This window comes from Scardinius erythrophthalmus, assembly GCF_964197995.2.
Source record: "Scardinius erythrophthalmus genome assembly, chromosome: 19".
In the NCBI taxonomy this organism is placed as follows: Eukaryota; Metazoa; Chordata; class Actinopteri; order Cypriniformes; family Leuciscidae; genus Scardinius; species Scardinius erythrophthalmus.
The window spans coordinates 27682249-27695215 of record NC_138239.1 but is presented as its reverse complement, the minus strand read 5'-3'; the positions used below and the strand labels follow the sequence as shown (position 1 = coordinate 27695215).

The 12967-nt window shown below is 35.3% G+C and overlaps 1 protein-coding gene across 8 annotated transcripts in view; it reads right to left on the bottom strand.

The window, feature by feature from the left end:
- The window catches only part of LOC308707465 (nesprin-1-like), a 75058-nt gene that overhangs the window by 19553 nt on the left and 42538 nt on the right, over positions 1–12967 (bottom strand). For all 8 annotated transcript variants that reach the window (XM_081393981.1, XM_081393988.1, XM_081393985.1 and 5 more), the window contains 18 exons: positions 12252–12383; positions 11895–12091; positions 11669–11801; positions 10749–10931; positions 10450–10599; positions 10078–10254; positions 9184–9339; positions 8935–9090; positions 8630–8800; positions 8407–8540; positions 7614–7818; positions 5964–6146; positions 5719–5865; positions 4772–4926; positions 2889–3036; positions 2686–2780; positions 2369–2603; positions 707–901 (listed from right to left, as the gene is read on the bottom strand). In XM_081393981.1, coding sequence (XP_081250107.1) covers positions 707–901; positions 2369–2603; positions 2686–2780; positions 2889–3036; positions 4772–4926; positions 5719–5865; positions 5964–6146; positions 7614–7818; positions 8407–8540; positions 8630–8800; positions 8935–9090; positions 9184–9339; positions 10078–10254; positions 10450–10599; positions 10749–10931; positions 11669–11801; positions 11895–12091; positions 12252–12383 — 2952 coding nt within the window. The remainder of the gene's footprint in view (positions 1–706; positions 902–2368; positions 2604–2685; positions 2781–2888; positions 3037–4771; positions 4927–5718; positions 5866–5963; positions 6147–7613; positions 7819–8406; positions 8541–8629; positions 8801–8934; positions 9091–9183; positions 9340–10077; positions 10255–10449; positions 10600–10748; positions 10932–11668; positions 11802–11894; positions 12092–12251; positions 12384–12967) is intronic.

The window sequence follows — 12967 nt, the reverse complement described above, 5'->3', positions numbered from 1 at the left end:
TTAGAACAACTTTGAACAATAAATGATAAAACATATTGTTTTTTATAAAACAATAAAAATCTGTTTGAGAGCAAAATTAAAGGTGTATGATATGGAACTATAAGATAGCAATATTTGACTAAATTTGTGTGACAGCATCAAACACCACAATTATCTTTACAATAAACTAAAACACCCTTATTTATATATTTTTTCATTTAACTAATGATAGTGAAATATAGTACTATTTAAATATTATCTTGATTGTTATTTAAAAAAAAATTTTGTTGTTATTATTTACAATTTTATTTATAGCATAATTTATAATACTTACATTTATATAATTATTTTATATTTAGTAACTATATATTTACTTAGGCACAAACAATAACACAAAAAAAATGAAGTGGAAGAACTTCTAGGAACACTATTGGGTAATATTCAGGGTTTTTATGACCAACAAATAATTATAATTTTCCATAACTGATAATTGGAGTATTTTTACTTACAGAAAAAATATCTTTTAGGATTTTATTTCCAGACTTGGAAATTACAATTTAAAAATTCCCTGATATTTTGAGGTTTTCCATGATTATAGCATGGATGACTAAAATGAATACAATTTTGGAAGAATCTTTTTAAAAGAAAAAAAAATCACTAAAATGATCCAGACAGTAATGACTGCAAATGAAGTCAACAGGTGTTGCGGTGACATAAAGAGCTCTACCCTGAGCAGGACGGCCAGCTCCTTCTTTTGCTCCTCCAGGCAGATGTTGGCGTGTCTCCAGCGCTCCTGTATGTTGAGCAGCTCGTCCTGTAGAGCCGCTTCGGCCCGTGAGTCAGCTGACAGAAGCAGCTGTCGTCCTGCCTCCACTGTCAGGATGTAACTGCCCTGCTGTCTCAGCAGAACCTTCTCTCTCAGCTGCAGAACAACAGAGCATCAGCCATCACAAAACCTCAACCTGGGGCCTCGTTCAGAAATGTATGCGTATAATGATAATGTGTACGTACATCTGATATGTTTCTATGAACAGTTTAAAAAGCGTCTGTATGCACAAAAATGTTTCTAAATGCATCCCTCTTTATAAATTGCTGTTTATTTTTAATTCAAGCGCAAAGTGAACAAGCCATTCAATTAACCTACAGAATGGCCAGAAATATCCATTTATGGTATGGTTTACCTGAAGGCATGGCATGTTTGCAGCTCATTTGCGCATACAATTATATTAATGCGTTATTTTAGCATCACTGAGATAGTATTATAGTTTTTAAAAGTTTTCATTTTTAATTAACATTTTAGTAATTTTGTTGTGTTTTTGTCATTGTATTACATTTTCTCTCTTATTTTAAAATATGTCTATATACTGTAGGTTTTATGAATTTTTATTTCAGTTTTAGCAATAGTTATTTTTCTACAAGTTAAACTAAATGAAAATGAGAAAATTTGCTTTGGCAACTAGCTAAAAAACAAGATTTTTAATATTTTATTTTATTTCAATTAATGAAAATGTTTTTATGGTTTTAGTTTGTAAACCATAATATCCCTGCTGCCTATTTATCTTCACATTTTCATAAATTATGTTGAATTTTGGCACTCATATACCAGTAATTAAACTAATTCAACATCATTTATAAAACTGTGAAGATAAATAGGCAGCAGGGTTATTATAGTTAAGTAAAACTAAGGCTAACACCATTAAAAAAAAAATTGTGTTACTTGAAATAATATAAACATTAATTAAAATAAAACACTCTTCAGTTGGCGTACACATAATAATAATAATTTTTTACATTTATAAAATATAAAAAATAATAATAATAAAAATATATACAGTATATATTTATATCAGCTAGTTGCAAAGGCAGCATTTTCATGTACTGTAGTTTAATTTGATTAAAAAAAATTATATAGACTTTAAAATGAAAACAGAAACTATAAAAATAAAAACGAATTTAAAATATTAATAAAAACTATAACATCTCAATGATAATAAAATAACACTAATGTGTAATTATTTTCAGTACCAAGTATATTTTATTCAAGGGAAAATAGTAGTATATGTTAGTATATAAAATTGTTATTATTTATTTATTTATTATTATTTGTAATACATTTTTATTAGGTAAAATAAAATAAAACATTTTTGCGTTTTATTATGATAGAACAGTTAGCTGACAGGAAGCGAAGTTGGAGAGAGAGAGGGGGACGGGATCGGGAAAGGTCCATGAGCCGGGACTCGAACTCGGGCTGCCCGAAGCGCAACTGCGCTATATGTCGGTGCGCTGCCCACGAGGCTATTGGCGCCAACTTATTTATTTATATTAAAAAGTGTTAGTTGTGTGGTGTGAAGGAGACTTATGAGGTTCTCAGAGGTCAAAGGATATTTACCTGAACTGCGTCCAGCATGGCTCGTGCCTGCTGTAGTGGGACAGGTGCGCCCGCCTGTAGGGTCACGGCCTGATGGGACACTTCCACCAACCACTTCCGAAGCTTCTCCCCCATCTCCCTGTAGCGCTGCCACTGACGAAGGAGACTGTCTATGATGCCCCGTCGCTGCTGTGCGCGTCTCACCACCCCCTGCCACTGGTTACTGAGCAGAGCCAGCTTCAGCTTGAACTCATCTCTGAAAACACACTCACCGTGAGTTTCAAATGAAGTATGCTGATATCTTGCATAAGCACATTTCGGATGACGATGTCCCTCACCTGTCATCCACCTGTCCCTGCTCCAGCATTCGCTGTCCATCGCTGATGATGGAGTGAAGGATCTGCTGTCTGCTGAACATCTCTGCCTGAAACAGCTATAACAAACAAACACAGCTTTGTTTATTCATATTGGTCCTTTATTAGTATCTAGACAAGATTTGAAACAACTAAATGTCTTTTGTATGTCTCAGTTCACAGCTCACCTCATGAGCTCTCTGTTGCTCCATCAGGCTCTGGAAGTTTCCAGAAATCTCCACGGTAAGTTTCTCCTCCGTCTGCTCCAGGAACTCCATCCACGTCTCACACTTCTCCAGAAATGTCTGCTGTTGTAGTATGAGGGCCTGAAGTTTACTGAGAAGACAATTTACATACGTTAGAAGGTCAACAGACGCTTGACATTATCTTCTAGAATATATTGTACAGTATATTCCCATGAAGGTCTTTATATAAAGAGGGGGATTTAACCCTATAAACCCTGTATCATATTTAATACACACCTTTCTAAGGCCTCTAAATGTTAAACATGATCAAAACCTGTTGTACACAATCTACTACATGCATTTTGTTGTTTGATGGATAGTTTATGCTTTTTTATAAAGTAACAAAAGGTCTTTCAGTATAATTGTAAAAGCGTCCACCTTCAGGTCGTGATACTCGTGTCTTTTTGCTGTGAAATATTTACTGTTTTTATCAAATAAATGTAAGAATAACTTTTATATTGTTGGCAATATTTCAAGAACTTTTACTGGACTTAAGCAACTTTTTTATAATGTTTATATAATTTTAACAACAATCATGTTCAAATGTATCAAATATGATACATCAGGCTTTTGAGGAACATTTATTTGTCTATCTCTCAATCATCAGTGCATTCAACGGAGCCTGGGAAGTCAGTTTATAAACCGTACTCACAGATTCTTAAATTGTTCCCTTGGTTTTAACAAATCGCCCTCACAGATTAATAAACCGTACCCACGAATTTCAAATCCGTGCGCACATATTTGTAAACCGTACCTTTGGTTTTTCAATCCATACCCACAAATTTATAATCCATGCCCTTTTGCAATCCGAAAAACATGGAAATAATATGTGTTTTTGTTTGATTGGAAATGTATTTGCTGTCCACATGTTTCTCTTCACGAGACATGAATAACTTTTGTGTAAATTAATTCATAAAGCGCATCATCACACGGAGAAAAAACAGCAGAACTCTTGAAAAATGAACACAAAGTATAATTAACTGTATGGAATGTGGGCACCCACCAGCAGAAACATAACTTGGCATCTATGATCATTATTATTATAAGCCTAATATTATTTTACTATATTGTCTTTTGAATCTAAAGTCAGTGTAACCGATAGGTGAGCAATAGTTAAATCAGTCAGCACAGATTTCTAAAATGAGGGACAAACCATAAATTGCAGGTACGGATTGCGAAAGCGTGGGTACGGATTATGAATTTGTGGGTACAGACTGAAAAACCGAAGGTACGGTTTACAAATCTGAGCGCACGGATCGTGGGTACGGTTTATTAATCCGTAAGTGCGACCGAGGGAACAATTTAAGAATCTGTGAATACGGTTTATAAACTGAGGGGACGAATTGCAAAACTGTGGCCACGGATTTGTGGCCACTTTTCTCTCCTATAGGTGACTTTCTAGAACTCCATAGAACTGCATTAAATTACCTGCAACAAAAAAAAAAGAAAGAAAGAAAAGAAAAAAAAACCCTAAGCAATTAAATATAATCTTTCTTAAACATTATTGGGAGATATAGTGACAACTGATATTTATATGCATTTTATTTCAGTAGTCTGCTATACCGTTATAAAGATCTCATTGGTTTACATAACAAGATCTCCTAATTTTTTGGTCATATAAATATCAGTAACTGCATCAAATTGCATAATTTTTGCCTGATGTATCAAGAATGATAATTTTAGAGCTTGTCTAAAGGTTCAATAAATTGTTTAAATTTAATTAAAAACATGTATATTTTTCGGACTATTATTTAATACGTCAGGATTTATAGGGTTAAGAATGGGTTCTGAGAAGGAAGTACTCTTTCTAATGAGCTGGAGCTAACCTGAACCTCTCAGTGGTCTGAGCTGAGGTGGCGGACCAGCTTCTGTTGAGGTTCTGCATGCGTTTGATCTCAGAGTCGTTGAGAGGGAGTCTGTAACCCAGTTCACTCAGTCTCTCCAGATCAGGAGACATACTGCTGAACTTCAGCATTTGTTTCTGCACAAAAAAACACAGCAAAAACACATTGGTGGTCAATCAATATATTGGCCAGGTCAATTTAAGAGATTGCACACTTTCCATATTTTGAGGGTATTTTTTTTGAGGAAATATTGTGTAAAACTTTCATTCAATTTCTTTGTACATCTCATTTGCTATGATTCAATTATTATGTACACTACATATTTATGTTATTATAAAGTAAAAAGTGTGGACATACACATTTCTTATTATTACTATTTTCAACATTTTAGAATAACAATAACAGTCATCAAAACTATAAAATGCAACACAAATGGAAGTATTATAATTAGTGACAAATGTAGAAAATAGAGTATTTAAGCATTCAGATCAAAAGGTATTTAACATAACAATAAATAGTATCAGTTTCATCCAATATTTTGTCTTGGACCACCCTGACCCTGGGTTATTTTAGTATTATTTATATACCACTATAGTATTTATTGATATTTTAATTTAGCTTTTAATTAAATTTTTCTTGTTAATTTTAGTTTACATTTTAGTATTTTTTTTATTATCTTTAGTCCTTTTAATTATTTTTTTATATTTTTTCTTAGCTTTATTTTTATTTCAGTTTTATTTAATTTAATACTTCAACTTATTTTTATTTAATTTAGTTACCAGCTATTTACATTTTTCATTAAATATTTATATTTTATTTTAGATTTATTTCAATTAACAAAAATGATTTTAATAGTTTTAATTAACAATCACAAAACTCAGCCCTGATCTCGACATATTAGCATAATTGATCCATTCCGGCTTGCATACCTTGAGTTCCTCCATGCGGTTCCAGATCAGTGACAGGTCAGATGAACCGTTGGGATCCTGGCCTTTCAGAACCTCCTCAGCTTCCACGATCCAGCAGGACAGAGAGTCCAACTGTTCGTTGAACGTCTCATAGTCCCGAACTCCAGCCTGGGGAGAAAAAAACAACAAAAACCCTCAGTACCGGACACTAAAGCACTCTCATACGGCACTGAAGCGCTCTGGTATTTGTGATCCTCTCCACTCACCTGCAGCGCCACCTGCTGTCTGCTCAGGCTCTGCTCCACGGCACTGAGGCGTTGGGTGAGGGACAGGTGATCAGACTGGATGGAGGCCACAGCCGATGTGTCCACCTGCTGTTTGAGCTGCGCTCCTAGCTCCAATAAAACCTGCAGAGACGCCTGGATGGGAGCCTGAGAGCGCAGCAGCTCCTGAGGGAACATGAGAGGAAAATTATTCTACATTCTTAATCAGGGTGAATATAAAACATAATACTTTACAGGAGTAGTTCAGAATTCATGATTAGTGCACTAGTACACACTTTAAAGAGCATTTCTGAATTCTACAGTGGTAGATTTAGAGCTAACAGATACAATTATATCCCTGGTTTCACAGACAAGGCCTAGTCCCAGACTAAAATGTATGTTTAAGATGTTTAAACTGAAAGCAGCTTGCAATGGCATATTTTATAATATGTCAGTGCCATTGTTTTGTCTCAAGAAGCACATCATTAAAGTTTTTTTCGAAGACACGTTTATAAAAGCTACTTTTATAGACGTGTTGGACTAAGGCCTAATCCTGGTTTAATCTAAGCCCTGTCTGTGAAACCAGGCCTTGGTCTTAAAAATGTTGTAGTAAATGTTGAGAATAACTTGAACTAAAATGATAAATCATGTAGAAGTATTCTTCATTCTTAGTTCATGTTAACTAATGTTAACAAATGCAACCTTATTGTAAAGTGTCTGATCGTTCTGCACCTTTGACATCGCCTGTGTTGTCTATAGCACGGACAACAACGTTCGAAAGGGGGGATTTGTAGCATCTGGACCAATCGGACACACACAAATTATTCATTATATTTAATGAATAATCCAGCAAACTCACTCTCCCAACAAAGGTCTATGAAACTTCCCCCAAAACTAACATCCCAAATGAAGCTAACACACTGGCAGAACCCGGTGTCCTGTTACAGGACACAATAAGACTGATAAAACTTTTTCGACCCCAAAAGGAATTTGCAGAGAGTTGTGAATCTCACTTAATTCTTGCTGAGAAGGAGAAATAAACCCTTTTAATCCTATATATTCTATATATAACCACTAGAGAAATGTATAAACATGATTCTAATTTTCCCATCTCATGATTTTCCTTTTATGTGGTTTGGCCTATGTACTCTTTTAAACTCTTTTGGATTAATGTTTCAGACTTGCATACTATGGTTAACCAAAATCATGTGTAGCATGTGTAGTCTCTATAAACTCCAATCTTCGCCCCCCCTTTTGTTCATTTCCATTACATTTTGCTAACTTTGTGACACATTAGTATTATAAGAATCTTGAAGATTCTTTTGTTAAAGAACTCATATACTGGAGTCCCTAATCATAGATTTTTGACTACAGGCTTTGAATAGTACTGTTACAGTAAGAAAGACATTTCCAATGCCATGGAAATGTACATTGCTTAGAATTAATAAAAAATTAACACCGAGTGTTCACGGCACAAACAGGTTAATTGATTGTAATATTAATTTACGACATTAAGTTAATTCTATTAACTGATCCAAATATTCATAATGAATTATAACAATTTATTATTGATTATTAATATTTCTTAGAGCTAATTTGCTACATACTCATATTCACATGCACACACAGACAGGCAGTCTGAGTTTCACTCACAGCACAGTCTTGAATCCAGGTGGACACTTCCTCCTCAGTGATGTCTTTGTGGCTGGCTGTCTTCAGCATCTGGTTTGCTCTCTCCTCGAGTGTCTGGACGCTGGAGTCACTCTGTCCATAAAGGTCCTTATAGCTCTGCCAAAGCTGCAGGAGACCCTTACTGCTCTTCAGACGCTCCACGATCTCCTCCTGTAGACTGTTCCACCTGCATACCACAAAACACACACAGAAAACATTGACATTACAGGTTTAACTTCATTTAAAGATCACCATATCAGTATGCCACACTATTTACATGTTTCTATATGATCCTTTCAAAAATACCAAAGTACTACCATGATTAATGTTCAAAAATTGTCAGCTGAATTGTCCTTTTGGTGACAATAAAGGCAAAAAAAAAAATGTATAATGTAACAAAATATTTGTATTTCAAAGAAATGCTGTTCTTATTAACTTTCTATTAATCAAAGAATATTAATAAGTTAGAGATGTTTCTTGAGCAGCAAATCATCATATTAGAATGATTTCTGAAGGATCATGTGACACTGAAGACTGGAGTAATGATGCTGAAAATTCAGCTTTGTCATCACAGGAATAATTTACATTTTAAAATATATCAAAATAGAAAAGAGTTATTTTAAACTGTAATACTATTTCACAGTATTACTGTTTTTACTGTATTTTAGGTCAAATAAACTCAGCCTTGATAAGCCGACGAGACGAAACATAAAAAAAAACGAATACAAAATTTACAAAAACACTGATGAAGCATCAAATTTAGCACCACATGCACCTGGCATTGATGTCTTTTAGTGTGTTGTTGAGAGTGTCAGACACAGACGGGTGACACTCCTCCAGAAGCTGATGTGTAACTGATCCAAACTTTCTCAGGCTGCTCTCTTGTCTCTCAAGCTCCTCCTGCAGGTTCTAAAGATGTCAGAAGAAAGAATAGGAGTCATTTCCCCCCTTCATATTCATAATTAGCAGAGTAATAGATGAACAGGAAGTTGATTTACCTGTAAACTCTCCACCTGCAGCCGTGAAGCCTCCAGAGATCCCGTGAGTAGACGGTAGCGGGACACAGAGTACCGTCCCTCCGTCAGGTAGCCGTTGATCTCTTCAGACGCTTGTTTGTACTGACTCCACTTGTCCTGGAATGACTTCAGGCTGATCTTGAGCTGCCCGATCTGAGACAAACACACACATAAATACATCAATTAAGTTCTGTTCAAAACCTTAATTTACTTAATTTTAACCAAACTCTAAGGCAGCATTAAATTATTAAATTAAAATGAAATACAAATGAAATAAATAGTAATACCAGGTGGTCCAGATTGGCCCATGTGTTATTCAGGGCTTGTAGAGACTCCATGACAACAGCACAAGCCTCGTCTGTCTTGTTTTGGACAAGAGCACAGGCTTGATCCTCCACTTTCTCCAGCTCTCTCTCCTTCTCTTTCACCATCTCCTCCATCTCCTGTTACATGTAAGATAAAACAACAAACAATCTGTTTTGCGGTGGTGGGGAAAGCCACCTCACAGAGGTCATGTTGAATAAAATAAGACAAACCTGACAGTCTCTGAGTGCGTTCTGTACGGAGGATAAATTCTCAATCCTGTGTTTTCTCTTGAGTCGGTCCTCCTGAGAGTTCAGCCACGCCTGAAGACCCTGAACTTTACCCTCATATTCAACCCAGGATGCCAACAAGCCTTCCAGATATTGCATCTGAAACAACAAAAATTAAATGTAACAAATGACACATTTATGCTATTTTACAGTATAACCCTCATATCCCAAACAGTAACTAAAACTGTAGTATAAATCAGAATATAATCACAATTTAGTGGGCAAAAAAACTGCCACTTTTATACAGTGGTTCTCAACCAAGGGGGTGGCAGGGTGACTTAAAATTATGTATTATTTATATAATTAATCTAATCATGTATTAAAATAATAATGATCATTATTATATAAATACAAATATAAATTATTATTAGAATACACAATTGATATTACTATTATTATAATTAATAACGAAATAATAATGTATTCTTAATCAATTATTAATAAATTATATAAATTAATTAAAATGCTAAAAAAGTAGATCATATTTTTCACCCCTCAATAACTTGTTTTTATTGAAGAACAGAAGAATACAGTTCTTTAGACTTATGGAATTGCTAAACGAATTGTGGTTATTACAGTATATATAATTATTAATAAATGGTTATTAATAAATGATATAACTTAATTAAAATGCTAAGAAAAATCAAGATGTAAACTAAAATCCTATATTTTCACCCCTCAATAACTATTGATTTTATTGAAGAACATACAGTTTAATCTTAATTTAGTTTAAGTTTAAGTTTAATTTAAAATGTTTAATCTTAAATTTCTTAAAAGTATACAAACTGTAACAATGTCAGTCTGAGAAGTGTGTAGAAGTATTATCTGCCGTCTCACTCTCTCTGTGATGTGTGTCTGCAGTATCTGCCAGTGGCAGTTCATGGCGCCCAGTTTCTCAGCGAAGTCAGTCTTATCGCTGCGTTTGCTCTCCACATCCGCACCGCTGATCTGGAGCACTGACTGATTCACAAAGTCCACTGTGAGCTGTTTGCAGTTGACGTCAACTCTGAAGCCCTAGAGAAGTAGAGAAAAACAACAGTATGTAAAAACATACACTCCACACAAATTAGGCTAGTCATTAGTAATCAGTCTTCTGACTATCGTCATAAAATCCGGTCTAATGCAGAGCACAAATTCCGAGTATGGGACACCATACTTGGCAACACATGTCACTTCACATTTGATGGTAAAACTGAAAAATGAAGTCACCTTGTATCGCTGCAGGTACTCCTGGATGACCTTTGACCCAACAGCCCCTTTGAGATTTTCCTCATCCTCTTCTATCACTCTCTCCATCAATGAAATCCAGTTCACAAGCTCAGCGATAGCGTGACAGGATGCCAGCTTATCCATCTGAGACTAAAACAAATCAACAATATATCTTTAAAAGACAATAGACTAAGAAATATCAGACAGGTACTATGAACCTCCGAAGCTACATTAATCCTATTTGTTGGAGCAGATTAGCCTGTTTAGGAAGCGGCATACGCAGAAGAGCTGGGCTGTACCTGGTGGAGCTTCTCTTGAACAACGGGAATGCGGGCGAGCAGTTCAGACCACTGAGAGTCCAGACGGGTGAGTTCAGACCGCAGAGACACGGTGTCCATCTTCTTCAGTCTCAGCAGCTGGTTTCCCTCGTTCAGCACTGAGGCCTTTAGACTGGAGCGAGTCTCCACCTCCTTACTGAACTCCTGAACACAAGAGAAGACAACACGTGGTACTGTCTATATAGTGTGGTTTACAGAATTACTTCTATAATGGACATGCAGGGATTTAAATAATTACACAAATAATACATATTTAATTATTAATAATTATTCATTAAAGCTTCTATTGAAACTATTTTATCAGTGGCAAAAACATTACATTGTGAATATTATTATATAATAAAACAATTATAAGATAATATTATTATAAATATGGCCCAAGATGCTGAGGCTCCAACAAGACAAACGGTTTGAAGAATGAATAAATGCGTTTAGATTTTGGATGGATAAATTGGCGTTTGGATAAATGGATGTATTGGTGGTTGGATGGAAGATGAATAAATAAATGAACAAATAAATAAATTAAAATAAAATAAATAGGCACCAGCATCCCCACAACCGTACACAGGACAAGTGATAATAATAAAAATAAAAAATAGAATAAAAATTAAATACAATTATATATATATATATATATATATATATATATTATTAAAAAATATATATGTATTAATAATAAAATAAAAAATATAAAAACAAACTAAAAAATAAATAAAAAATAATAATAAATTAGCAGCAGCTTCTGTTCATCAGCAATGCATGGGCCAGTATGGTTCTTGATTGATGAATCAAGGTGAAATTGGTGAAACGGGTTGACCAAATGCATCAACATCCCAAACACAACCCATTTTGTGATTTATTAACATTTAAGACTAACTAACCAGAAAAGCCGATAGCTGGTCTTTAACAGTCTCCAGTTCCTGAGGACCAGCACCAGTCTGTGTGTTCCAGAACTCCAAGCGTTCCAGAGCTTCCTGTAGCCAGCGACTCAGTTCAACAGACTCTTGCTTATACCTGTGACAAATAACAAGCACATATCACCATGAAGATTAAAGAATAAAATCAATAAAACAATGAATTTCAGTCTAAAACTCTAAAACCCCTGACCTGGTTGAGTGCTTCAGGATGGATTCCAGGTTGTGTAGCTCTTTGTTAATCTTGGTGGAGTTGTTGAGCCAGTGCTCGCCCAAAAGAGTGAGCTGGTTCTCCAGGCTGGAGCAGCTCACATCTGACAGGAGATGCTTCCCTTCCTCCAGCACCTGATGCAGCTTGTTTTGGTTCTCCATCAGACTCGCCCTCAGGGCCTTAGGTGAAGTTCATGGAAGGTCAATTTGGAAAATTGATCACATACAATTAGTCTGGTATTATTAGAATATCTATCCTAATACACTAATCATACCCATGTTGGCAAGTTACTCCAGATATCTCATTTTAACATGAAGATTCATTACTTTTCTTATGTACCTGATAGAGCTCTATTCTTTCCTTCAGTCTCTCCTCTGTCTCCTCCACCAGGCCGACCCTCGGCAGACTGCCCTCCACAGCCTCTAGCAGACGGTTCAGGGTCTGATAGTCCAAAACTAGACGACTCCATGTCTGAATAAAGTCACAAACATACAAACAGATAAGTATGTAGGAAACAGTTGTGGGATGTGGCTGAAACAGCGTACTATGTTTGGAAATGAAATGACAGATTCTAAGGAGCCCCTAAAGAGACATCTGTTACGCACCAATCATCTGACATCGTCAGTCATCTCTGTGTAATATCTTTATGTGATAAGTGAAATCTTATGAACTGTAATGTAACCGATTACTGCAGCAAGCCTAACCATGTCCCTTCAGGGGCTCCACAGAATGCGTTATTTACTTTTATTTATTTATTGTGCCTTTCCGAATTCGAAATGTAGGCTTCGGGCACATCCCTAAAGTGTGTGTATATATATATATATATATATATATATTAAAAAATGTATATTCCAGTGATGGCAAGGCTGAATTTTCAGCATCTGGATTTTCAGTGTCACATGATCCGGCAGAAATCTTTCTAATATGCTGATTTGCTGCTCAATAAACATTCAACATTAATGTTGAAAACAGTTATGCTGCTTAATATTTTTTGTGGAAATTGCAACATTTTTGGGTGAATAGAATATTCCACAGAACAACATTTATTTGAAATA